The 27,281-nt window shown below is 38.8% G+C and overlaps 1 protein-coding gene across 1 annotated transcript in view; it reads right to left on the bottom strand.

Moving 5' to 3' along the window:
* BPNT2 (3'(2'), 5'-bisphosphate nucleotidase 2) overlaps nucleotides 1-24,377 on the bottom strand; it is a 35,637-nt gene extending 11,260 nt beyond the window's left edge. The window contains exons 1-3 of the mRNA XM_004047051.5: nucleotides 23,991-24,377; nucleotides 10,822-10,984; nucleotides 8,838-8,933 (exon numbers count right to left, since the gene is read on the bottom strand). Coding sequence (XP_004047099.1) covers nucleotides 8,838-8,933; nucleotides 10,822-10,984; nucleotides 23,991-24,377 — 646 coding nt within the window. The remainder of the gene's footprint in view (nucleotides 1-8,837; nucleotides 8,934-10,821; nucleotides 10,985-23,990) is intronic.
* Nucleotides 24,378-27,281: the final 2,904 nt, after the last annotated feature.

Below are 27,281 nucleotides of genomic sequence, written 5' to 3'. Positions count from 1 at the left end.
TGAGGAAACTAATACAGGGTGAACCAAAGACTGTATAACTAGCCAAGTAGTCTTTTAAGTATCAAGACTATAGACAAAGTTGTTAGCATGTACTCAGGGAAGATCATACCATGAGTTAGTTCTTCTAAGGTAATCTACTAGAGGACAAGCTTTATCCAACCAAGGGGTGACTGAGAAACTCTTAGCAAATGCATTGTCGGTTACCATTGAACAAATTTAACTGTGGATTTAAGGGGAAACCAAAGATGGGAATAAGGTAAAAGAATAAAGGTGTATAAATGGTTTTCTCATAGTTGGCTGATAAAAGTTAAAGGACACCATTTAACTCTGACATGCTGAACAGCAGAGTCAAAAAGTAAACATCAAAAAAATATAACTGTCTAAAATGAAATGATGGTCAAGGATGAAATATGCTAATTTCACTGACGCTTATAGTAGTGAACCAAGAGACAATGAGACAATGTCTAAAGAAAAGGACTACATGAGTATGTAAAGAAAAAAGGATAAATAAAGGCATTAGTAAAAGCAACAAAAAGAACAAATTTAACTTAAAACTAATAACAGTAGTTGTCTGAACCACACTGAACATATAAAATTCATTAAGATCATAAGAATATTTTACAGAGAGAGAAAGCCTGTTCCTTCCTGGAAAAACATGTTACTGCTGGAAGGGTTCTATACTCTAACTCCTCACTCTGAAAACTGGTAAATAAAGTAAAAGAATTAAACATTTATCCTGCTTTTCTAGAAGAAACATTTCAGGATAAACAAATTAATTCCAGTTAATAGAGAAAGTTCTCTATAGAAGAATTCATGCTAATATATGCAGAAACAACAGAAATAGAAAATCTCATTTTATAACATCTTTAATAGAGCTTAAAATTATTATGCAAAAGGTTTAATAAAACTGGATCTCAAACGATGTCAAAATCTCTCCAGATTACCTGCTAGTAGCAAAAAAATGAAAATTTTGTAATTAAGAGATCAGGTCATGAACACTTTAATTATCTGAGCATCATGAATGGCGAGACAAGTATTGTGTAATATGATGCAGTAGGAAGTATGTGAAAAATACCTACAATGTATTCATGACAAAAATGCTTAACCTCAATCCAATCAAGGATTCAGATCTAATCTGCACTTTTTATAAGAGGATATAAAAATAAAGAAGTTAAATGACACCCTTTGGAAACAATCAGACAAGTCCAAAAGACAGATTATTCTAAATGAGAAATGACTTAAGCTTCCCAACATCAATGTCATGGGGGGCATAAGGGGCCTAGGGGTTGTTCTAGATTAAGAAACCTTAACTTAACCTATCAACCAAAATAAATGCTTGTTGGTTGACTGGATCTTGGTTTGAAGCAACCAGCTGTAAAATCCACTTTAGCAGCAATCGGGGAAATGTAAATATTTGATGACATTACGAAATAACTGTTAATTTTATTATATTAATATACTGTCCTTTTGTAGAAAACCTCCTTACTTTTTAGAGATGCATACTGAAGTATAAGGGTAAAATGTTTATTATGATCCTTATAATTTTCTTTAAGGTACATAGGCCAAAAAATAGGAAAGCAAATATGTAAAACTGTTATCAACTGTTAAATCAGGATGAAGGGGTATATAAGTATTCATTATAATTTTATGTTTGTTTGAAATTATTCATAAAAGTAAAAAAAAAAGAAGAGAAAAAAACAAAAAATCCTCTTAATCTTTTTCATAAATATTCCAAAAACCAGTTTTACTAAGAAGTGAATTTACAGTGCTTTATCTCTAAAGGTCAGTATTGTGTAAGAGAATAAAAATATTATAGCATATCTCAGTACATACTACCAGAATAATGTAAGAATTGCTGACTTAGTATTTTTAAAAATGTTCTTCATGTTACATAAACTCAATACATTAGTAACACTTACATGAACATAATTATTTCAAGTGTCTAGTACAGTAGGTGCTTAAATAAATATAAATGATGGATGGTAATGAGGTATAGTGGTAAGGCACAAGAGCAGCTACAAAATGTGTTTATTTTACCTGTAAGATAAGCTTAAAAAAAAAAAAAAAAGCCCAGTAGGAAATAAAAAGTGGTTGGTTGGTACGTTCCTACACCTACTTCAGACATAACAATTTATTATTAATAGCTATAAAATTTCCACCGAGTGAATATATACTTGACCCTTGAACAACACAGGTTTGAACTGTGTGGCTCCCCTTATGCCCAGATATTTTTCAATAAATATTTTGGTAAGCTTTTTGGAGATTTGTGACGATTTGAAAAAAATTCACAGACAAATTAAGTAGCCTAGAAATATTAAAAATTTAAGAAAAAGCTAGGCATGTTATGAATGCATAAAATATGTTGGTACTAGCTTATTTTATCATTTACTACCATAAAACATACACAAAGTATAAGAAGTTAAAACTTACCAAAACTTAAGCACACAAGCACTTACAGACCATACATACGTAGCGCCATTCACAGTTAAATGTAAACAAATGTAAAATCATAAACTGCACAAAATTATAGAACGTATTACTGAAATAATTTTGTACCACCCCCCCCCCCCCCGCCACAACGCTACTGTGTGGGCCCAAGTGTCATGAGCACCCACTTAAAACCCTATGTGACTTTGGGAGGCTGAGGCGGGCGGATCATGAGGTCAGAAGATCGAGACGATCCTGGCTAACATGGTGAAACCCCGTCTCTACTAAAAATACAAAAAATTAGCCGGGCGTGGTGGCAGGCATCTGCAGTTCCAGCTACTCGGGAGGCTGAGGCAGGAGAATGGCGTGAACCTGGGAGGTGGAGCCTGCAGTGGGCTGAGATCACGCCACTGCACTCCAGCCTGGGCGACAGAGCGAGACTCCGTCTCAAAAAAAAGAAAAAAAAAAAAGAAACCCTATGTGATGTAATCATCTCTGTGTGAGCAGTTTGTCTCTCTGGCAAACTGCTCATCATGGTAAAAAGTGATCTTTTGTGGGTTTTGCATATTTTTCATAGTGTTTAGTACAATTTCATAGTGTTTAATGCAAACTTTGAATAACACCATGAGACTCATTTGAAGAGCCACTAGTGATGCCAGAAGTGCTCCCACCTAGAGAAAAATCATGACATTAGAAGAAAAAGTTGAATTGCTTGATATACACCACAGATTGAGGTCTGTAACTGTGGCTGCCTGCTATCTCAAGATAAATGAATACAGCGTAAGAATAATTGTGGAAAAAAAAAACAAAACTCATGAAGCCATTGCTGAAGCTACACCAACTGGTGCAAAAACCTTAACACTTTTTAATGAAATACCTTTTTGTCTCATATTGAAAATGCAGTTATTATGTGGGTACAAAATTGCTACATGCCTAAAGACTGTAGTATGATTCAAGAAAAAATGAAGTCATATGACAACTTTAAAAAAAAGGAAGGTGAAGAATCTAAAGCTGGATTATTTAATGCCAGTAAAGGATGGTTAGAAAGAGGTCTGGTTTTAAAAAATGCCAAGATAACAGGAGTAGCAGCTTCTACCAACCAAGAGGCAGCAGACAAGTCCCCAGATGCCATTAAGAAAATCACTGAGTTCTGTCTGCTTGAACAGGTTTTCAACGCAGACAAGTGTCCTATTCTGGGAAAAAAAAAAAAAAAAATTAAAAAAAGGGCCACAAAATACATTTATAGTAAGGAAGAGAAACGAGCACTAGGATTTAAGACAGGAAGGGATGGGCTAACTCTACTGTTTTGTATAATGCAGTCAGGTTTATGACCAGGACAGCCCTTATCTACAAAACCTCTAACCCCCGAGTCTTGAAAGGAAAAGATAAAACACCAGCTGCTTGCTAGTCTTCTGACTACAACAAGAAGGCCTGGACAACAAGAATCCTTTTTCTGGATTGAGTCCACTGATGCTTTGACCCTGAAGTCTGAAAGTACTTTGCCAGTAAGGGACTGCCTTTTAAAGTTCTTTGAGTACTGGACAATGCCCCTGGCTACCGAGAACCCCATGAGTTCAACACTAAAAGCATCAAGTGATTTACTTGCCCCCAAACACTATGTCTCTAATCCAGCCTCTAGAGCAGGAGGTCATAAGGACCTTTAAGGCTCATTATACAAAGTACTCTATGGAAAGGACTGTCAATACTAATAGTAGAGAACCCTGACAGAGAAAATCATTCAAAGTCTGGAAGGATTACACCACTAAAGATGCCACTGTTATAGAAAACCCATGAATTCGTCAAGCCCAAAATAATAAGTTCCTGCTGGAAAAAACTGTCCAGATGTTGTGCATGTCTCCACAAGATTTACAACAGAGGCAATCAAGAAAATCATGAGAGTGCAAATATTATTTTTAAAAGGTGGGGGGTAGAGGGTTTCAAGATAGGGATCTTGGAGACATTCAAGAGTGAACAGACACCACACCACAGGAATTAACAGAAGACGACTTGATGGAGATGAGTGCTTCAAACCAGGGCTAGACGATGAGAAAGAAGACGTAGAAGAAGCAGTGCCAGAAAATAAATTGATTTTAGACAATCTGGAAGAAAGGTTCTCATTATTCAAGACTGCTTTTGACTTCTTTTATGACATGGACCATTTTACGATACAGTCACTGAAACTAAAGCAAATAAGGAAGGATTGGTACCATATAGTAAAATTTTTAGAGAAATGAAAAGTAAAAAAGTCAAACAGACATTACAACATATTTTCACAAAATTACATCAAGTATATCCTGCCTCTCCTTCCACCTCCTCCACCCGAGACAACAAATCTAATAATCCTTTCTCTTTCTCCTCCTCCTCTGCCTATTCAATGTGAAGACAAAGAGGATGAAGACCTTTAGGATAAGCAATTTCCCTCTTATTCAATCATATATTTGCTCTTATGATTTTCTCAGTAACATTTTCTTTCCTCTAGCTTACTTTATTGTAAGAAACAGTACATCATAAATATGCAAAATATGTGTTAATCAGCTATTTATGTTGTTAAGATTTTTGGTCAAAATGAGGCTATTCGCAGTTAAGTTTTTAAGGAGTCAAAAGTTACACAGAGATTTTCAACAATCAGTGCCCCAACCCCTGCACTGTTCATGGGTCTACTGTACTACACTTACTTATACATTTATATATTACTTCAGTAAAATACTATTCAAGTATCTCTTGATTCTAAGAATTTCAAACTCAAGGAATTAATTCTAATTAAGTCTGATAAAAATTTTTATAAGCTTTGCTCCAACTATTGCCAACAACAATAATATCTAGTTCCCACTATAGTGAAGTGTAGCTAAATTCTGGTAAACATACCGATACTTAACAACTGGTATTCCTCCAACATCAACATACCGTCTGGATCTGAAAATAACATTCCAGAAGGAGGGCACAAGCAAACATTCAGTGTGGGAATGGAAGGTCAACCCAACATAATTCTAAACGTATTGATTATTTTAGAGAGTTTGCGGACTAGCAAGCACCTTTGTGTTCCAGTACATTGGGCAAGTTAGCCGCATTACAGAAGAATGGGGTATTATATTACTAACTTAAAAAGACATTTTTAGAAGCCACTTTTTGCTAAGTTAGGGATATTTGGCTTCTTTAAGGTGGGTAAGCCTACAGACGAGAGAGAAATATATATTCTTATTAAATAAAGGTTTCTAAAAAGGGGCATTTTATTATCCCTATTCTTCCCTCTAATACGTACAGATGTGGAAATCAATGCCCAGAGAATGTCAATCTATTTGCCTATCTAATACCAATTTCCTCATTTCCTTTATTGAGCTTCCAATTCTCTTTGGAATAGCAGGCTGTTTGCAGCTAAGGGTGTCATGTGACATTCGGCCAATAAAATGAAGCAGAGGTTTAATGGATAGGACTTCAAGATATTTTTTTCCTCATACAAAGAATATCTAGGGTAGACCTTTTGTCTCTCTTCTTTCTCCTTTCTTCCTGCCTAGAACTGAGAACCGTGGTAAATGAGAGGAGCCACCTCTGTGAACATGCAAACAAAAAGCTACCTTCTAAGAAAAAAAAGCAAAAAGAGAGGAGTCAGATCCTTATACGTATTATGGAGCCACTAAAGCACACCTATGCTTTGGCCTTCTTGTTAGTTGAGAAAAAGAAACCCTTGTTGAACCACTGTAATCAGATTTACATTGTGTGTAGCTAAATGCCATCCTAACTGATATAGTGAGATAATAAGGGACAGTGTCAAAAGAAAAAGAGGGATTCAAAGACTTAGGCTCTGTCTTTAACTTTTATATGCCTGTTTTTTAATTAAAAAAAGTCATAATTTCCATTTTATATTCCTTCCAGAGTTACTGAAGACTGAAAAAACTTATGTCAATGCACTTCATAAACTGTGAAAATACAAAATAATTGTAAGATACTATTAAGGAGTGGTTAGTTCTTAGAGTAACATTTTGAACTTATGGTTTCATGATACGAGCTCCTAAGTCCATTTTTTCATCTATAAAAAAAGATAATGTCTTTCCTTGTCACATAGTTACTGAAAGGTTCAAATGAGATAATATTAAGTATACTGCAAATTGTTAAACATGATATAAATGTTAGAAATTATGGAGTTATTATTTTGAAAGTGGTGTGACACTGATTTGAATAAAATTTCTATGGTTGATTCTACTACTAATTTACATGAATGACCTTGAGGAAGTTATTAAATTTTTGAGTCTCATTTCCTCATTTGTAAGTGAGAGTACTGATTTTAGTAACTGTGTCCCTCTCTCTGTGTAGCAGTACTATGCTGTACTCCAACATCCACTTTCCCTGTTTTCCCTGAATGACAGAATCCCTACATTTTAGTTTGGATGGCCATTGAAAATAAGGACTACATTTTTTTTGCCTCCTTTGCGACTAGGTTCTAGATAGCAATGGGATGTGAGGTGAAGAGATGCATGTTTGACTTCACAAGTCAAACCCTTAGTGGGAAATGTCCTCCACGTCTCCCCTTTTACCCTTTCCACTGGTGAAATACAGCTGAAGTGGTGAGCCATCCTCAGTTACACAGAGGAAGACAACAGCAAAACAACAATAGAGATAGAACTGCATGCCTGGCACCAGGGAACTACCTTGGCAGTCATGGGCTGCTTATATACTGTCTGTTAGAGAAGAGAAAAATAAACTACTTTGTATTCAACATCATATATTTTGGTGTACATTACAGCAGTCTAAATTAACAGCCTAGTGTGTATCCTAACTAATTCAGTAAGGATTAAGGAAAATATGTGAAGGTAATCCATAAGCCATAAAGCAATTATATAATTAATCTTACAGTATATTGTCATAGCAATGGCATAAATCTTTTGTAGCTTATCAAACCATCAACTTTAAAAATTATTTGAATTATGAAAAGAAGAAAAAAGGTCAGATAGCACAAAGTGGACTTGATTTTGAAACACAAGAGTCAACACTCAAATAGATGTTTAGCTAATCTCAGAGCAGCCAGAATTTGGGATTCACAGTTATTCAGCAAAACAAATACATAATTTTAGAGTAATCAAAAATTAACTTTGTCTTTCCATTTCTCCCCACTTCACAGACAGCCTTTTTATGCAATTATCAGTGACGCCCTTAAGACACAATGGGGATGACTGCAGTAAACGATGGTAGTATGGGATGCCCATTGTATCAGTGTCCTAAAGCTGCCATAAAAAACTACAGGTTGAGAATCCCTAATCCAAAATTCCAAAATCTGAAATGCTCCAAAATCCAGGAAAGCACTGACATTATGTCACAAGTGGAAAATTCCATACTGGACCTCATGATAGCTCACAGATAGAACTTTGCTTCAACCATAAAATTTTTTAAAATGTTGTATAACATTACCTTCAAGCTATGTAAACAAGCTATATTTGAAATATAAATAAAGTTCATGTTTATACTTGGGTCCTATCTCCAATATATCTCATTATATATATGAAATACATTAAATCTGCAATGTGAAACACTTCTGGTCCCCAAACGTTTCAGATAATGGATACTCAATCTGTACCACAAACTTGGTGGCTTATAAAAATATATATATTTTCTTATAGTTCTAAAGGCCAGAAGTCTAAAATCAAGGGGTCAGCAGGGTTAGTTTCTTCTGGAGGCTCTGAGGGAAAATAACTTCCATGGCTCTCTCCTAGCTTCTGGTGACTGCAGTCCTTAGCCTATTAAAGACATCACTCCAATCTCTGCCTCCACCTTCACATCATCTTATCCCACATGTGTCTACGTCCTTTCTGTTTCTTATAAAAACACTCTAATTGGCTTAAGAACCTTCTCTAATCCAGTATAATCTCATCTCAATGCTTACCTTAACTTTCTGGGTTGTTATGGTTAAACTGTGTCCCCCAAAAAGATATGTTGACATCCTCACTCCCAGCACCTCGAAATCTGACTTTATTTGGAAATAGGGTCATGGCAGATGTACTAGGTTGAGATGAGGTCACACTAGAGTAGGGTGGGTGCTGAATCCAATATGACTGGTGTGCTTGTAAGAGGAGAAGAGACACAGACACACAGAGAGAATGCCATGTGATGATGGAGGCAGACACTGGAATAAGCACTTATAAGCCAATGAACACCACAGAATGCTGGCAAATTGCCAGAAGCTAAGAGAAACAAAAAAGATACTCCCTTACAGTTTCAGCACCACAATTTTAGATTTCTAGGTTCCAGAACTGTCAGACACTACATTTTTGTTGTTTAAGACACATAATTTGTGTTTTTTTCTTACAGCAGCCCTAGGAAACTAATATAGGAGTGGATACAAATTTAGGTACATGACAGTAAATACTATAGACAAACAGTTCAATAACAATAATTCTTGAAAGCTCTAGCAAATTTCATACCTGTATATTCGGAAAATGGCTTATGTATAACTCCTAGCACGGGTTTACCATTTACAGCCACACACACCATAGTAGTGACGTACTTTCGAAGATCCTCTATGAGAAAAAAAAAAACAACACACACAAATGTCAAAGTAATGTTCATAAATTCAAGATACAATATTACACTTTAGTTCATTAAAAAATTTATATACATGAAATGTCTTTCCAAAACAACAATCCCTTCAAGCAAACAGAGTCTGAGGGCAAGAGCCCCTTTAAAGGAGTGGCTAACAGTTCTGGTTCACGATGAGATACCATCTCACACTAGTCAGAATGGCTATTACTAAAAAGTCAAAAGATAACAGATGCAAGTGAGGTTGTGGAAAAAAGGAATGCTTATACACTGTTGGTGGGAGTGTAAATTAGTTAAGCCACTGTGGTAGACAGTGTGGCAATTCCTCAAAGGCCTGAAGAAAGAAATACTATTCGACCCAGCATTCCCATTACTGGTCCAAAAGAATATAAATCATTCTATTATAAAGACACATGCATGTGTATGTTCACTGCAGCACTATTCACAATAGCAAAGACATGGAATCATCTTAAATGCCCATCAATGATAGACCAGGTAAAAAAAAAAATGTGGTACATATACACCGTGCAATACTATGCAGCCATAAAAAAGAACATGATCGGGTCCTTTGCAGGGGCATGGATGGAGCTGGAGGCCATTATCCTTAGCAAACTAACACAGGAACAGAAAACCAAATACCACGTGTTCTCTAAGTGGGGAGCTAAATGATGAGAACACATGGACACATAGAGGGGAACAACACACACTGGGGCCTTTCAGAGGATAGAGAGTGGGAGGAGGAAGAGAATCAGCAAAAATAACTAATGGATACTAGGCTTAATACTTGGGTGTTGAAATAAATCTGTACAACAAACCCTCATGACACAAGTTTACCCTATGTAACAAACCTGTACTTGTACTCCTGAACTTAAAAGTTTTAAAAAAAATTGCATTTAGAGTCAAGACCCTTTTATATTATAAAAATCACACAAACAAAAGAGTTTTGGTTCTACAGGCATTACCTGGGTTATTCTCCTAGCCCACCATTTTGTTAACTGAATGTCCCTGAGTAAATTACTTAAATTCAGCTTCCTTGTCTGTATAATATAAACAATAACTAAGCACTCATCTTTAGGTATAAATTAACTTTTAATCAAAAAAATCAAATTAGATGCTTAAGAAAGTCCCTGCACGAGGGATGTGCTCACTAAATGTTATTACTGTATGAACAGGCCAATCTCAGTTTAGGAAGAACTTTTTATGAACAAATTTCTCGATATTCCATATTTCTATATTATCTACTCCTGAAAAGTTCTGTGTTGTAATTTTAGTTACTATTAGATATATACATCTGGTGTCTTCTCCCTGTTCTCCAAAGTTATGTATTGATTGTTATGGTTCAAGTTCAGTGCAAAAGCACTGAAATACAAAGGTAAAAAGGTAGAAGCCTCCACATTTAGGGAACTTACCATCTATCAGGATAAACAGATAAACTTTAACATATAAACCAAATGAAGAGTGAAAAGGCAGAAATTAGCTACCTCTGGGTAAGAAACAAGGCCTGAGAGGGGATCTACAAAAATAAAATCTGACTAGGACTAGGTAAAAAAGGGGACTGGAGGGACAGTAGTTCTGTTTTGTTACTTATTTGCCTTCTGGGTACCTAGAAATTTACTATTTTGAATTCCAAAGTCAGATGTACATGCATTAAAACTTAAATTCCTAACATCCCAAGTAAACATTAAATTCTGGCTAAAGAAGTTTCTTCAATTATAGGTGTCCAATATAAAACATTTTGCTACTACTGTTAAAAATGCTTCTTTACTGAACAATCAGTGAGCCACTATCGCCTATAGGAAGTATGCCTTGGTTCTGGTTTTTCTACTACTAAACGTCAATCAAATGTTTTGAGTTCAGTTTAAAAATTACCTGTATATTCCTGTGTAGCATCAAGTGGGTCAATCCAGACAGTAACACTTTCTGCTGGTACCTCTTTAGGAGTAGTTACTTCCTTTAGGATATCCTCAGGAATCTTATGATCCCACAAGATAACCTCCTGATCAGCTGCATCCACGTGTTCCTCAGTATTAATCTGCATTAAAAACAGGTGACAGTTAAAAAAAGTAAGAAAAACAATCACTATTTGATAAACTACAAAAGAAAAAGTATTTCAGACAAAAATCACCCAAATTATAAATAAGTAAATCCCTATTTTTATTTCTTTTGATGCTCCATATTGCAAAATGAAAATGAAAAAAAAATCCACGACATCAGGTCTTTAAATGCTTCCCAATCTAATATTCAAGCCTGGTTTGTTGACTAATCAAGACAGATAATTCGGATATAGAGAAATATAGAGAAACTGAGCACTGAAGAAACAAGCTACTTAAACCTTAACAATGCATTATGAAAGATAATAGCTCTAAAGTGTGAAAATAGACAATATTCTGGAACACAACACAAGCAACTAGAGTTAGAAGAAAGACGTATCACAGAATAGGGAGGTACAGTCAAATTTTCTACCTTTTTTTTTTAACTAAGGAACAAAATTAAAACATAAAATAAATTTAACTTACCAAACAGATATGTAAGGATGTGGGGTAAGGAGAGAAATATAAGTAGAGGAAGGGTTGTTACGAGAATAGAGGAATATATTCTCTCCTTAAGGAATATATTCTCTCCTTACCCCACACCCTTACATACATACATATATATATACACACACACACACACACACAAACCCCCCTTACACATATATATTCTCTCTGTATAATATATATTATATATTATTTCTACATATAACATATATATACATGTGTTTGTATAATACTTTATGTAAGTATTCTATTCATTTACAAACACATTACAGATTCCTTTAAATTGAGATTGCTCAACTTTGGCACAACTGACAATTTGGACTGTATAATTCTTTGTTGTGGGGCTGTCCTGTGCATTGTAGGATGTTTAACAGCATCCCTGGCTGAATGCCACTAGAACGCACCAGATGCCAGCAGCAACACCCTCAGGTGTGACAAACAAAAATGTCTACAGACATTGTCAAGTGCGCCCCTGTCCCATCCTATGTAAAAAACACTGTTTTCAACAGTGTGCTTCTTAATGCATCCTAAAATTAGTCTAATTTGTAAAACAGTGTTTTAAAAATAATGTTTTGGCCAAGTGTGATGGCTCACGCCTGTAATCCCAGCACTTTGGGAGGCCGAGGCGGGTGGATCACGAGGTCAAGAGATCAAGGCCATCCTGGCCGACATGGTAAAACCCCGTCTCTACTAAAAATACAAAAATTAGCCGGGCATGGTGGTGCGTGCCTGTAGTTCCAACCACTCAGGAGGCTGAGGCAGGAGAATCACTTGAACCCTGGAGGTAGAGGTTGCAGTGAGCCAAGATCACGCCACTGCACTCCAGCCTGGCGACAGAGCAAGACTCCATCTCAAAAAAAACAAAAAATAAATAATAATAAAAAAAAGTTTTAGAACTGCATTTACTTTTGTAAACTGGCATATACCAATTGACTAAATCTAAGAATTGAGTGTTCTTTAAGAATTAAGTTAATAACAGATCATCAATCTTATTTGAATACTGCCTCACCACGAGACTTCTATCACATCATCATACACACACACACAAGAAAAAAAAGTCCCCAAAATTTTGATTTTAGTTAGGGACTTACACTCTCAGCAGGACAGGCTGTTGGGTCCTGTGCTTTCTGACAAGCTCCCTTTCCAGAGTAGGTCATGTTTATGCTACATGTGATGCCATGCCTAGACCCCATGCTACAGTGCCAAAGTGATTACAGCACTGACAATACATGAGTATTGTCAATACACCATCTCTCACCTGTAGTCTTCAGAAAGTCGCAGAGACACAGACATGATTTTAAAAAATATAACTATCACCAATCTCCAGAAGGTACCCTGAAACACCCCAAATTATCACAGGAGAGGTTAAAAATACTAATATTCTAGAAACATCAAACCGCTTAAATCATTCAATATCTCTTTTTTTTTTTTTGAGACGGAGTCTCGCTCTGTCACCAGGTTGGAGTGCAGTGGTGTGATCTCGGCTCACTGCAACCTCCACTTTCCGGGTTCAAGTGATTCTCCTGCCTCAGCCTCCGAGTAGCTGGCACTACAGGCACCCATCACCACACTCAGCTAATTTTTGTATTTTTAGTAGAGACGAGATTTCACCGTGTTGGCCAGGATGGTCTCGATCTCCTGACTTCATGATCTGCCCGCCTCGGCCTCCCAAAGTACTGAGATTACAGGCGTGAGCCACCGCGCCTGGTAAATCTTTAAATATTTCTCAGTACAGAGCAAAGTAAACATTCAATTTATTCACTTATGTCTTTATTAATTCAGCAAATGCTTATTGATTGCCTACTATATGACAGACATAGTTACAGGTCCTAAAGATACCACAGTGATCAATGTGAGACAAAAATTTCTGCCCTGTGGAACTTAGATTCTAGTATAGATAAACAACAAGACACATGAAAAAACACGTAGTATGCTGGATAGTGATAAGGAGGAAAAAATAAAGACCAAAAGGACAGAAAGAGTGTTGTTGGAGAGTAGAGAAAGGACTGTTAGAGAGTAGAGGAAGGGTTATTCTTTAAGAAAAAGGGGTAGATAGGATTAAGAAAGGGTGGCTAGGCAATTATTCATAATGGCTAAAATCAGAAAACTACTAATTCCATCAATTAGTAGTTTATCCATTATCCTGATGAATGGATAAATATATTTGGTATATCCATACAATGGAAAGTTACTCAGCCATATATAGGAATAAAGTATTGATCATGCTAAATCATGGATGAACCCCCTTGCTTTGTGAAAGCATCAACATACAAGAGATCATATACTGTTTGATTCCATTAATGTAAAATGTCCGGAAAGGCAAATCTTTAGAGAAAGACCGATTAGTGGTTGCCTGGGATAAGCGATAAAAACAAGAATAAACAGTTAATGGGGTCAGCGGTATTATTAGGGTGGTGAAAATGTTCTAAAACTGATTAATGATGATAGTTGTACAATTTGGCAGTTCTAAAAATTACTGAATTGTATACTTGAAATAGACAAATTGTAAGATATAAACTATGCTGCAATGAAGTTGTTTAGAAAAAAAGTAACGTAGCTAGAGAAGCCCCTCACTGAAAAGGTGGTATTTGAGTGAAGAGATCTAAAGAAAATAAGCCTGGCAGGCATCTAGAAGTGCATTCTAGCCCAATAAATAACAAATGAAAAGATCCTAAGGTGGGAATATACCTGGTGTGTTCAGAGGGCACCAAGGAGGCCAGCAAGTCTACAGCAGAGTGAGCCAAGGAGAAAGGCTAAGGAGTTGAGGTCAGAGAGTAATGGAAGCCAGATGGTGAAGGACCTCGCAGGCTGCAACACAGAGCCAGTTGCCCTCCATCATAACAGCTATTAACAATGTGCAGAGGGTCCTAGTCATTGCAGTAAGCTAAAGGGAGGGGGAGAGGAGCAAGTGGGGAGGTACAAAGTTTAGAAAGAAAAACCAATCCATAATATGAGGTTGATTATTGAGCACTGAGAAAATCTAAAAGAGCTTGCAGATAAATGCAACTCCAATCAAAATCCCCAGTGTTTTTTGTTGTTGTTGGTTTTTTTTAACCTTCTCCTTGGAAACTGGACAAGCCATTTCTGAAAATTACATGGTAGAACAAAAAGTCAAGAAGCAACACAACATTTTGGGAAGACGGGAAAAAAAATACCATCATGGTGTGGTGACTTACCTTACCAGATATCAAGACCAGAATAATTAAGACAGTGTGGCACTGGTGAGGCATTTTGGCTTCAGAAACCACTCTTAACAACAATGCCAGACTACCTCAGATGAATGAAGATAACAGTAACACCATGCAAAAAGGAATAAACTTTAAAAAAAAAGAAACGTGACTCCTAGAAAAGACGAAGTAGCTTATGGGCCTTAACCACTGTAGCTTACAAAACGGCAGTGCCAAGTCTGGCAACTACTGAGCTTCACTGATTTTTTGCACAATTCAAGTCAGCTTCTCCGTGTACTTGCAGCTGAGTATGAGCGAACACATTATAGAACAGTATTTGAAAAGATCTTCACTGAGAAGATCTCAGGGTTAGGGAGAAACAGCAGGAGAACAAGAACATTAGCACAAATACCTAATCTGCTTTTGCGTAACTGCTGTTTATAACCGGCCGCAACCACTACACACCTACAAATCTGAAAAATCTACTACCCACCAATGTAAACAACCTTATCAATAGTTGCTACGGTCAACACCAGAAAGTCTTCCTCAATCCTTTCTCACATGCCACATCGAATCAGTCAGTAAGTCCTGGAAATTCTACCTCCCAATTCTAAATATGTCATCATGTCTACCAAGAAAATCTTAGTTTAGGCCACCATCTCTCACCTGGATTTCTACAATAGTCCTCAATTGTTCTCGCCTCCTACAATATATTCATTTACCCATTCATTCAACATCTAATGGCTATATACTCTAAACTGTTTTGGGCATTGGGATACAGTAATGAACAAAACAGACAAAATCACTGCTTTTACAGAGCTTCCCTTCTCAACCCAGCAACCTGCCATCTTCCTAAATCAGACCATGGCACTCTAGCTTAAAACCTTCCAATGGTTTCTCATTATGCAGAGATAAAATCCAGACTCCTTATCATAATCTACAACATTAAGTTCCAGATGATCTGGGTAATGACAGCAGTAAGTGCTATCCCGTAATCTCTCTCTTGTTTGCACCCTTATTTACTGTACCCCAGACTTACTAGTCTTCTCATGATCACTCGGCCTCAGGGCCTTTGTACTTACTGTATTCTTCTGCTTGTACACGCTTTCCCAGATCTCTGCATGACATCCTGGTTCTTATTAAGGTCTTGGCTCAAACGAGACTGCCTCAAAGTGGCCTTTCCTGACTACCATTGATAAAGAAGGACCACCAGACACTCTCCCGGCATGACCCTATTTTTTCTTCTTCAAAGCCCTTATCAGAAACCATGTTACTTGTTTACATTTGCTATCTTGATCAGCTAGAATGTAAATTCTGTGAGTGCAAGAACACAAATTTTCATTACTGTAGCTCCATCCCCATTGTCTAAACCAAAGTAGGTACTCAATAAATATATCTTAACTGACAATATTATTCTCAGCCACTGTAGTTTTTCATTTCTTCCCCATAATCCTCTTCCACTCAACCTACTCTTCCTTCCTCATCCTTACTGCCTGTCAAAGACCTCAACAGGAAATTGAAGCATAAGAAATCAACCCAAGCTCCAAAAACCCATACCTACTAACAGCCCTGGCCAATCCCTGCCCCCTCCCGACACCCAGCCAATCATTCCCAAAGAAGCCCATTATGGTGGGAATGAACAATGCAGCTTTTAGAGAACCTATAATTTTAGAAGGGTAAGCATAAAAAGGTTCTAGAAATCAGAAAACACTAAACTGATCTTGGTCTATGCTGATACATAATAGCTCATCTTGCAGTCTCCACCTACACCTGGCAATTATCAAAACATTCTCAGATCCTTTTATTAGCCTCTATGTATAGCAAGTAGGGATTTCTTTAGGTTAACTTGCCTCCTGTGTAGGCATTTCTAGTACTCACAATGTCCACTTTTCTTTTCCTTCCTGAACATCTGGGAGACTATACTTCCCATACGCTTTGTAGTTAGAGGCAAATGAGAGTGATTCTGGCCAGTAGAATATGGACAAAAATGTAGATGTACAAAATATGGACAAAAATGTGAATGCGCATCACTTTCTGGCTTAGGCAATAAAAAGAAAGCTCCTGCCCAATTCTCCAATCTCTTCTCTTTCCCTGCTATGTTGACATGGCAGAATCACATATCAACATCAACTAGGTCACAGTCATTTCATGGAGGACAACTGCTTTGGAGAGTGTCAGGTTTCTGAGAATTGGAGGATGTCGTTACTACAGCATTGCCTACTGAGTCTTTCCTGACTAATGCATTTTCCCTTTTATAAAAGTAAATACTCCTAAGTAGTTTAAGAGCCAGAAGAAATTCACACATGTGAATCAATTTAATTTGAGTCTCTTCCTTTAAACCTCAACTTTGCATCAGGAACTCTGAGAAAAAACAAACCAAAACAAAAAAAACATTGCTGTTACTGGATGGGAGGTAGGGGAAATAGGAAAAATAATTTGGGGGATAAAATAGTAATAGCTAGGTGCAGATCTGAAGGGAAAGCACAGCTTAAATGAGGCAGCATTAGATATGAGACTAGGTACAGAATAGTAGGAGTGTTCCGTAATTGTGAGGACAGAAAATGTTTAATCTATATGCTAAACAATACCTTAAAATTAGTACAACCAAGTCAGGGGTCAGGAATCAAATGCTTATGTAATACAAATGCTCCTCAACTTACAATGGGGTTACGTCCTGATAAACCCATTGTGAATTGAGAAGCATTTGTATTGCATAAGTTGAAAATATCTGAAGTCAAAAATACATTTAATACATCTAACCTACCAAACATCACAGCATAGCCTAGCCAACCTTAAATGTAGTCAGAACACTAACATTAGCCTACAGTTGGGCACAATCATCTAACACAAAGCCTAATTCATAATAAAGTATTAAATATCTCATGTAATTTATTGACTGCTCTATTAAAACTGGAAAACAGAATGGTTGTATGGGTACTACAAGTATAGTTTCTTTACAACGAATGGTGCATATCATTCTTGCACCATTGTAAAGAAATCCTAAGTTGAACCATCTTAAGTTGGGAACCAGCTGTACAAAGGTTCTTAAGACAAGTTTGTCTATTTAAAGATTTTATTTAATTATATGGACATATACACACACATATACATATACATATAATACATATACACACATAAGTGTATTTAGGCTAGTCTTTTAAATTCCAGAAAGGGGAAGGAAACTATTCTCCATCAGTATTGTCAAAGTTCAAGGCCCCCAAACACAATCAATGCCATTAGTATGCTAGTTCAGTTACTTTGGGGTTTGAAGGGACTTCTGGTTAATGCCTTAAGAAGGAATCGATCATTTACTTCATTTCTCCATAAATCATTATATCCTAACCTCACACAGTGCCTATCATACCATAGGTGTGATAGTTAAATTTATATGGCAACTTGACTGGATTATGGAATGCCCAGAGATTTGGCTAACATTATTTCTGGTTGTATTTGTGAGGGTGTTTCTGGATAAGATTAGCATTTGAATCAGTGAACTCAATAAAATAGACTGCCCTCTCTAATGTGGGTGGGCAGCATTCAATGTTTTGAGAGTGTGAATAGAACAAAAGGAGGGAGAAGAAAGACTGCCCCTTCTTCTGCCTTACTGCTGAGCTGAAACATCAGTCTTCTCCTGCCCTCCAACTGAGACTAACACCACCAGCTCTCCTGGTTCTCAGGCCTTTGGACTTGGACTGAATCACATCACTTGCTTTCCTGGGTTTCCAGCTTGCAGGTTTCCAGCTGACAGATCAAGGGACTTCTCAGCCTCCTTAATCACACGAGCCAATTCCTTATAATAAATCTCTATTGGTTCTCTTTCTCTGGAGAACCCTGACCAATACAGTAGGCACTCAGTAACTATTTTCTTTCTTTTTTTTTTTTTTTGAGATGGAGTCTTGCTCTGTCACCCACGCTGGAGTGCAGTGGTGTGATCTCGGCTCACTGCAAGCTCCACCTCCCAAGTTCAAGCCATTCTCCTGCCTCAACCTCCCGAGCAGCTGGGACTACAGACACCCGCCACCACGTCCAGCTAATTTTTTGTATTTTCAGTAAAGACGGGGTTTCACTGTGTTAGCCAGAATGGTCTCGATCTCCCGACCTCATGATCCACCTGCCTCGGCCTCCCAAACTGCTGGGATTACAGGCATGAGCCACCACGCCCGGCCTCAATAACTATTTTCTAAACATATAAATAAACGTTCCTCTACCTGTCCTATTCTCTTCCCACCTTTACAGAAACCTTTTACTATCAACTATTGTCTCTCAAATATATCTCTATGAACAATTAAACATGCTGTAGTGTCTCATATCTTAAAAACAAATATACCAAAAAGAAAGCACAGAACCTTCTCTTAGGAAACATAATACACCTAACACCCCAGCCAACTTCCTTAAAAGCCCAATTTCTCACAAAACTTGTCTTTACTCACAGTCTCCATTTCCTCACCTCCTAATCATAGGTTGCCTGAGTTCAAATGCCAACTCCTCAATTTATTGGGTATATGAATAATTTAGGCTAGTCACCTAAACTTTCTGAGCTACAATTACCTCATTGGTAAAAAGGGACAATGATCTAGCTCCCTGTAAGGTTCTTAAGAAGACTGAAAGAGAAAAGGTAAAACAAACTTAGTACAGTGCTTAACACAGAGTAAGCATTTAATAAAGGTTGGTTGCTACTATTCTTGTTAAATGATTGTTTTCAGTCTTCATTATCCTTGGTTCTAGGCCCTGATATTCCCCTTTCACGTTATATTCTCTCCCTAACCAATTCTGTCCACAACCAGTTTCAATTAACATCACAACACCGATGACTCGCAGATTTGTATTTTCAGTTCAGATGTTTCTTCAGAGCTTCAGACTCATATATTCAACTGACTCTTTGACAGCTCCCCTTGGACATATCAAAGGCATCTCTAACATAGCAAGTCTAAAATGGCATTCATAATCTGTCCCCCAACTTAACCACCACTCCCCTTCACCAGCAACAAAACCCCAATTGTGAAAGCTATAGAGGAGTTATTTTTGACATATCCCTAAAAATTCTTTCATTTCCTTCTACATCTATCTTCTCTACAACCATAACCCTAATTCAAAAGATATAAGCTCTCACCTGAAAAAGGGCCTCCTAACTGGTCTCCCTGTATTTACTTTGCTCCCCTCCAAACCATCCTCCAAGCAACTACTCTGAGTCCTTCCATTCATTTTTAACACTGTAGTTAAGAGTATACTTGTTACATCTGCTATACTGCCTTATATAGAGAATTAGACAGACCTGAGATGATTCTCTGACCATTATGTCAATCTCAGTGACTCTAAGATTATTCTCATGGTGAAACCCCGTCTCTACTAAAAATACAAAAAATTAGCTGGGCGTGGTGGCGGCACCTGTAGTCCCAGCTACTCGGGAGGCTGAGGCAGGAGAATGGCATGAATCTGGGAGGCAGAGCTTGCAGTGAGCTGAGATTGCGCCACTGCACTCCAGCCTGGGCAACAGAGCGAGACTCCATCTTTAAAAAAAAAAAAAAAATTTTCTAGCTGGACAATCTTTGGCAAATTATTTAGCCTCTCCAAGTCTTTATCTGAAAAACAGAGGCTGTAGTACTTAACCTCCTTTGTTGTTGTGAAGATAAAATTAATAATGTCATTAAGAAGTTTAATTCACTTTTTGTGGCTTGCAGAAGGCTATGCAAACGTTAGCTAGTAAAACAAGCTCAGCATAACTTCCCCACTGCTTGAGTCCTGGTCCTCATCTCTCACATGGCCTGTTTTAACAGTCTCTAACTAGTTCCTATCTACCTCCAAATGCCCAAAGCCCAAAGTATGGCTTATTGCAGGCCTCAAGAAAAGTCAGCTAAATCTGGCCTTCTTTTAATATTCTAGTAGTAAACTATGGACTAGGTCCAAATTCCTTTGAGCTTGGAATATGACCTAGCCCCTACCTACCTTTCCAATCTCTTCCACAATAATTCTCCCAAGTGCATTTTACTCAAACTCATTAGATTACAAGAATTAGCTGTCCTACTATCTCTCTTGGGCCTGTTCCTTTGAACTAGATTCTTTTCCTCTGTTTTCAGTGCTTATGTCTACACCAATTACTAGTTATTCTGATTTTACAGAAGAGGAAACTATGGCTCAAAAAAGTTAAATGACTGGCCAGTACCACCTAGGCTGGTGACTGCACAAGATGTCAATGTAAGTGCTCTATGCACTATATTAGTGCTTCTCAAACTTTTCTGGGACATACTTCTGTTGAAAGAGAGAAGCTTAACTTCCATCTTATAGGTCAAGGAAGGCACAGACCCAGGTGGCTGCTACCAGCTTGGAGTACCATGCTCTACCTTCAAATAAGTCATTGTCAAAACTTTGAACAAATCAAGTTGAGGACAGGAGCCCCTCAAACAGACAGTCCCCTGTACATTAAATCAAAACTATAAATCTCAGTTCGTCTGTTCTGTGGCTGCAAACTCACTCCACAAAAGTATCTTCAGCCTTCATTTTCATTGTTACCTGCAAGGATAAAGAGACAGTGCCATACAAATGGCTGGAGTTACTATTACTTTGACACAATGAAGTCAAGCATTGCCAAAGTGTTTAGGAAGAGGAGACTAGCTGCCCGGAGGACTCTCTGGGATCTCTAACCTGAAGAAAACTGAAGACAAAAGGAAATCCAGGGAGCCTAGGTGAAATCTGAGTTTTGTTAGGATAGCACTCACTTCTCTGGAGTATGATTCCTCAACTTGGGCATCAATTGACAAATGGAGCAGATAATTCTTCGTCATAGGGGGCTGTCCTGTGCATTATAGGATGTTTACCCTCTACCTACTAGATGCCAGTAGCATCCCACCCCTGGTTGTGACAATCAAAAATGTCTTCCGATGTTGTCAAATGTCAGTTAGGGGACAAAACTGTCTCCAGTTGAGTGCTCTAGGATAACCCCTGGTATATCCTTTTACTGAGGAGTGAACATTACATACGAAAGCTCAGACTTCAGACTCTACGTAGGAAAGTAGTGGGAGAAAACAGATCTTTCTACATTTACATAGGGCACTAGGATAAAAGAAAGAAGTATCTGTTGCTTCTCAATGGTCTTTTTCCACTAGGAAGTAAACTAAGTGGGATATAATTTAAGTTTCTTACCAAGAAATTTGGGGTGAGGCTTCAAAATTAACCAGGCATTTAAGACTGTACTTCTGGGCATTAGGAGAGGGGAAGGCAAAAAAGGAGGAAGACTCTTTTAGGTTGATTCTCCACTTAGTTGGCTACAATATTTGGCCTCTAGCCTATAAGACAGGGGTATAAGGAGATCGCTCAACATGACACCATCCCTACTTTGACACTGTATAAACGAGCACAAACCTCTTCTATTCCTTCAGTCATGACCCAACATGAATACTACAGAAGCACATGCAAACATTCAAATAGTCACAAGAAAACAAGAAGTTGTTTTATATTAAGCCAGAGACTTCAACATCTGCAATTCCAAAAGCTTAGCTTTTGTGTTAATAAAATGCAGCTCACTGCCCTTGGCAGCCATTCCCTTATTGTTTGCTAATAAATGAGAATGCACACACATACAGATGTGTTTTCAACATTTAAGATACTTTTGTTTTTACTTAAAAAAAGAAAAATCAATTCTGCTTGCTGTATTTCACTATTACTGCTTTTAAGCTTCGACAATTATAAGTTTTAAATAGCCTTCTAAAAATCTAGCTAAAATGTGGGATAGTTCATATAAGCTGGAGTGTCATGAGCCTCAGATTTCCCGTTTGTATAGTAGGCAGAAATAAAATTTACTTCTTAAAGTTGCTGTTAAGGATCAAATGAAGTCCTGTGTAGCCAGTATTTGGGCATGTAAAATATATTCAATAAATGGTTATTATTAGTACTGTTATAACCATTAAATAGCAACTTCTCTGAATCTCCTGTTTCCTCTATAAATTCTTGGGGAAGGAAACACATATGTTCTGGAAAGGGGGTAAAATATTTCATAAACACATCTTACATCTAGATGCAAAAAAATTTAAGTATTATTTGTGATGATAAAAACAGAGTAGGGAAGAAGAAAAAGTGGAAATATTCTGTGTTTTAAGTAGAAATTTGAAAAAAAAAAAAATCTAACGTTAATTACATCTGGTATCCAGTAGCTCATGATAGGAAATACAATGTTCCTTTCCACTGGAAAAAGAAAAAGACGAAAGAAAAGGGAGGAAGAGAGGAGAATAAAAAACAAAACCAAAGCAATATTATGATAGACTGGAAGAAGCCTTACGCAAAATACATAACTAAACAATGACAATATCTCCTAACTCTTTCAAGATCAGCAGTAAAAGGTCAGTCACCTTCCAAAGAAGCCTGGGTTTGCACATGACTGTTTATCTAATAAAATTCCAGTGAAGACAATTTTTCTTCCCAGTAGCCAAAACTACAGTTAGGTGAGTTAAGATATACGTTAATAACGTGCTGCTACGCTATGTTGAGCTCTTCCTCAACAAAATTTGCAGTTTCTGGAACTGCAAATTTTAAATATGCTTTATTCAACTCAATAGCAGCTCCAGTGAAATGATGAATTCAAAAAGTATTAATAACAAATCCAAAATGTCTGGATTTCCTTAAGAAAATGTCAACTCCCTTCCCAGAAACCTACCCAAAGAAAAGCCAAATGTTATTTAATTCTTATTCTCTGGAGTAAATATGGATCTTTAATCAAGGGCCAGGTAGGACCAACAGCTGGTATATTTCTAAGTACCTCCTTAAAGGGCCCGCAAACTATAAACTGAAGAGCGTCCTGACAAAAAGACAGCGAAATGAGCATACTCATCCCCCACCCCCCCACCCCGACTCCCGCGCGCGCGCACACGGACACACAAATGCCCCGCACACTAACAGCTCTGCAACAAGACTCGGTCTTTCAGCTGGCTACTGGCAGGCCAGCCAGAAAATGTGTACTCCAGTTTCGACCCTTCTAGGGATGAAATCAAGGAAGGATAGAGGGTCTTGGTGGATTTTAGCCTATCCCTTAATACTACAGAGGAGCCTGAAGCTGCGGGTGCAATTAACTTTGTCAGCCTTTTCGTTTCGAGGCCTTCTGATCCCAGGTACACACGGCGCACACCCGACCCAGGACGAGCCAAAAGGGCACGGGCCCTGAGTCAGACTACGTGCAACCTCACCCAGCTCCTCTGCTGTCTGTCTGACCTTGTGCACGTTAACTTCTGCGTCTCAATTTCCACATCTACAAAATGGAACCAGAAGCTCCACATCCCATACTGTTAAGAGTCGACGGGCCGAGACGCGCTACCCGGCTCGAGTGGGCGCTACGCCCGCGGGCTCCCACCTGGACGCTGGGGAAGGCGGTCTTGAGCAGGTAGAACATCTTGCGGTTGGACAGCACGTCGCCGCTGGTCATCTTGTCCTCGGCTCCCTCGCGCGTCTTCCCCTTGGACTTCTCGTGGAGGACGTTGCTCTCGCGGACGCGCCTCACCTCGTCGCCGCCGCGGACTGCGGCCAGCACTGACACAGCCAGCATCTCGCGCAAGTCCACGGTGCCCCCGTCGGCCGCGGCCGCGGGCCCCGTCGCGCCGCCGCCAGGCTCGCCGCCCAGGCCGAAGAGGCTGAAGCGGCCGGCCAAGAAGCCCGAGTAGAGGTGGTAGAGCACGCCGAGCCCCAGCAGGCAAAACACGGCCACCCCCAGTGGGGAAAGGCGGATGCCCATGGGGGCCATGGCGCGGGAAGCCGGGCGCTCCGGGCTGCGGCTCTCACAGGCCTCCAGCGCCCGCCGCCGCCGCCGCAGCCGCCGCGCTCCGGGCCAGGCGCCGCGCGGGCTACACCGGCGCCCGCTCCCCGGCCCCGGTGCGCCCCATCACTCCCTCCCAGGAAAGGCCGAGTTGCGCCGCGAAGACCACCAACGCCACCCCGCGCGCCTGACTCGCCAGACAGCGCGCTCTAGGTTCTTCCGCCGGCCGGCTGGTCCGACTTCCACGTTAGCCTACGGCCGCGAGGTGAAAGGGGAGCGTGGGTGTGTATCCGGGTTACGCGACGGGGCGGGGCGAGGGCGAGGGGCGGGGAGAGCTGGGCACCTCCCCTTGGGGCGGGGCGGGGCGGGACAGGAGGCGCTGGACTGAGCTGCCTTCCTTGGTCTGGGTGGGAAGGTATTCCTAGAAGTGGCGAGCAGCAATCCGCGCAGGAAAGTGTGCTGTGCTGAGTGCCTTGTGGATGTTTAAATTAAATATCCCATTGTACGACTATGGCTGGCTGTAATAAAGCCACAGTAACAGTCTAGTCTTCTCATCACTCTCAGATTATTGAGGAATGGAGGAAAACACAATAAACCATTTTAAAAGATTGATTTGCAAGCTTTTTTAGCCAGCGGGGGTGTAGACAGCCTGTACCTTTAAGTCGCTTCTCCGCGCTCTTCCCGGCAGGACGGGGAACTGGGCGGTGAGGGGAAGAATTGTACTTGGCTCTTTATTCTGTTGACATCTTTGTCGTGCCCTAAATGCTTATGTGTGTATAGAGTTTCTCTCCTCCACTTGCCAGAATAAACCATCCTCGAAGCAGCTGAAAAACATGCCTTGATCCGGGTTTTTCATAACGAAAGAAAACAAACCAGGCTTCTCATTTCCAAGGGTACTCGAGCCTGGCTCTCCTACTAGAGCTTAAGGAGAAGAGGAATTGCTTGACAGAGTCCACTTAAAATAGAGGTTATCCGGAGATGGTCAGTCTAGAACATGTAATCTTTGAGTCAGCGTAGGCTCTCGAAGTATTTTGACAGAAATAACTACCTTCTACTATAACACCGATCTTAGCTAGAATGATAGTGAATACTTTATAAGTATTCATGAGTTTATCTTTAATCTTAAAAGTGAATATTAAGATGTATAGTATTGTTCTTAAATGTTAAAATATCTATATAAATCAACTTAAAATGTAGCCTGTTTTACTGTTCATAGCAAAACAGCATTGGTTTTAAGTGGACTTTAGAATTAACCACCTGAAAAACTGCAAGTATACCAAACTTCTAAACATCCATTGCTAAGCAAGTCATGTAGCGCCTGACCTTTACCGCTTACTTAGAGTTCAGGGCATCCCTAGAATTTGCATGTGATTATACACATACAACAAAAGCACTGACTATTGATTGTTTGATTTCCCTGCCAGCAATCTAAGTAGCTTGAAAATAATCACAGCACAAAATCAAGTACAAATACAAATCAGTGAAAGAACAATCCCTAGAGTATTGACAGCACCAGAACTTAAAGAACTAGCATTGCCTTTCTTGTCAGCTTTTGAGAGTAACTTTGCAATGAAGCAAAGCTGCTTTTAAATATCTAAAAGTGAATGTCAGAGAGTAATTCTCAAAACCCATCCCAGGGATAAAGATAAACATCAGGGTTGAAATATAAAGGTTTAAGTTAAACAGAACCACCCCAACCTACACTATGACAGCAGCAAAAAGATGAGTTGGATAGTAATAATGTCAATATTAAAAGCATCATTGGGAAGTCTGAGATTTCTCAAAATAAACGGAATAATATTTTCCAAGGATATTGGAGAATAATATAGGGTCACATTCAGTGTGGCAGTATACACGGTATACCACTGAGGGAAATACTAAAAGCTCTGGAGCATTTCTACTGCAAAAAAGGGATTTAAGACTTGAGGGAGAAAATGCCAAGGTATGTGGAAAGAAGGAGTCACTTTAAAGATTGTACCTCCAAGAGGCGTTCTAGCACTCAAGTGATAACTGATCATAGAGAATGGGTATTAACAGATAACATTTAATCAACAAGAGAAGTTATGACAATAAGAAAACATTTGATTAATTACATGTGGTACAGTGATGTCAGAAATCCTTTATAGGAATTTGATTGAAAGAAACTTGTTTTTTTAGTATCAAGTTGTCAGAAGCTTCAAACAATGCATACATACACATGAAAATTATATGGCTTTCATATTAAGATTGTGGACAGTCTGTTCCTAAAACATAATCTACATCTATTCTTAAAATTGTTTTCCCAAGATTTTGAAATAAACAATTAAATGTGTTAACTTTTAGGCCGGGCGCGGTGGCTCATGCCTGTAATCCCAGCACTTTGGGAGGCTGAGGCGGGTGGATCACGAGGTCAGGAGATCGAGACCATCCTGGCTAACACGGTGAAACCCCGTCTGTACTAAAAATACAAAAAAATTAGCCGGGTGTGGCGGCGGGCGCGTGTAGTCCCAGCTACTCGGGAGGCTGAGGCGAGAAATGGCATGAACCCGGGAGGCGGAGCTTGCAGTGAGCCAAGATCGCGCCACCGCACTCCAGCCTGGGCGACAGAGTGAGACTCCGTCTCAAAAAAAAAAAAAAAGAAAGAAAGAAAAAAGAAAAAAAAAAGTGTTAACTTTTTAAATTAAAGCAAAATAATTATGTAGGCTGATGCAAGTAAGACAACTTGAAACTGCAACTAGAAACTATACCCAATGAAAAACCCTGCCTTAAAAGATAGACAAATGGATATATTTTTACTTGTTTTAGGTTCAATTGTTAAGCTGTCTAGTTTTTTTCTGTAATTCTCCACTTTAATGCAGTTTTCTCAGTTAACTGGCCCACACTAGTTCTGATTACCTCAGACATAGGACCTCT

This window comes from Gorilla gorilla, chromosome 7, assembly GCF_029281585.2.
Source record: "Gorilla gorilla gorilla isolate KB3781 chromosome 7, NHGRI_mGorGor1-v2.1_pri, whole genome shotgun sequence".
Classification (NCBI taxonomy): domain Eukaryota; kingdom Metazoa; phylum Chordata; class Mammalia; order Primates; family Hominidae; genus Gorilla; species Gorilla gorilla.
The sequence above is the reverse complement of the archived record's forward strand: the minus strand, read 5'-3'. Positions and strand labels throughout refer to the sequence as shown.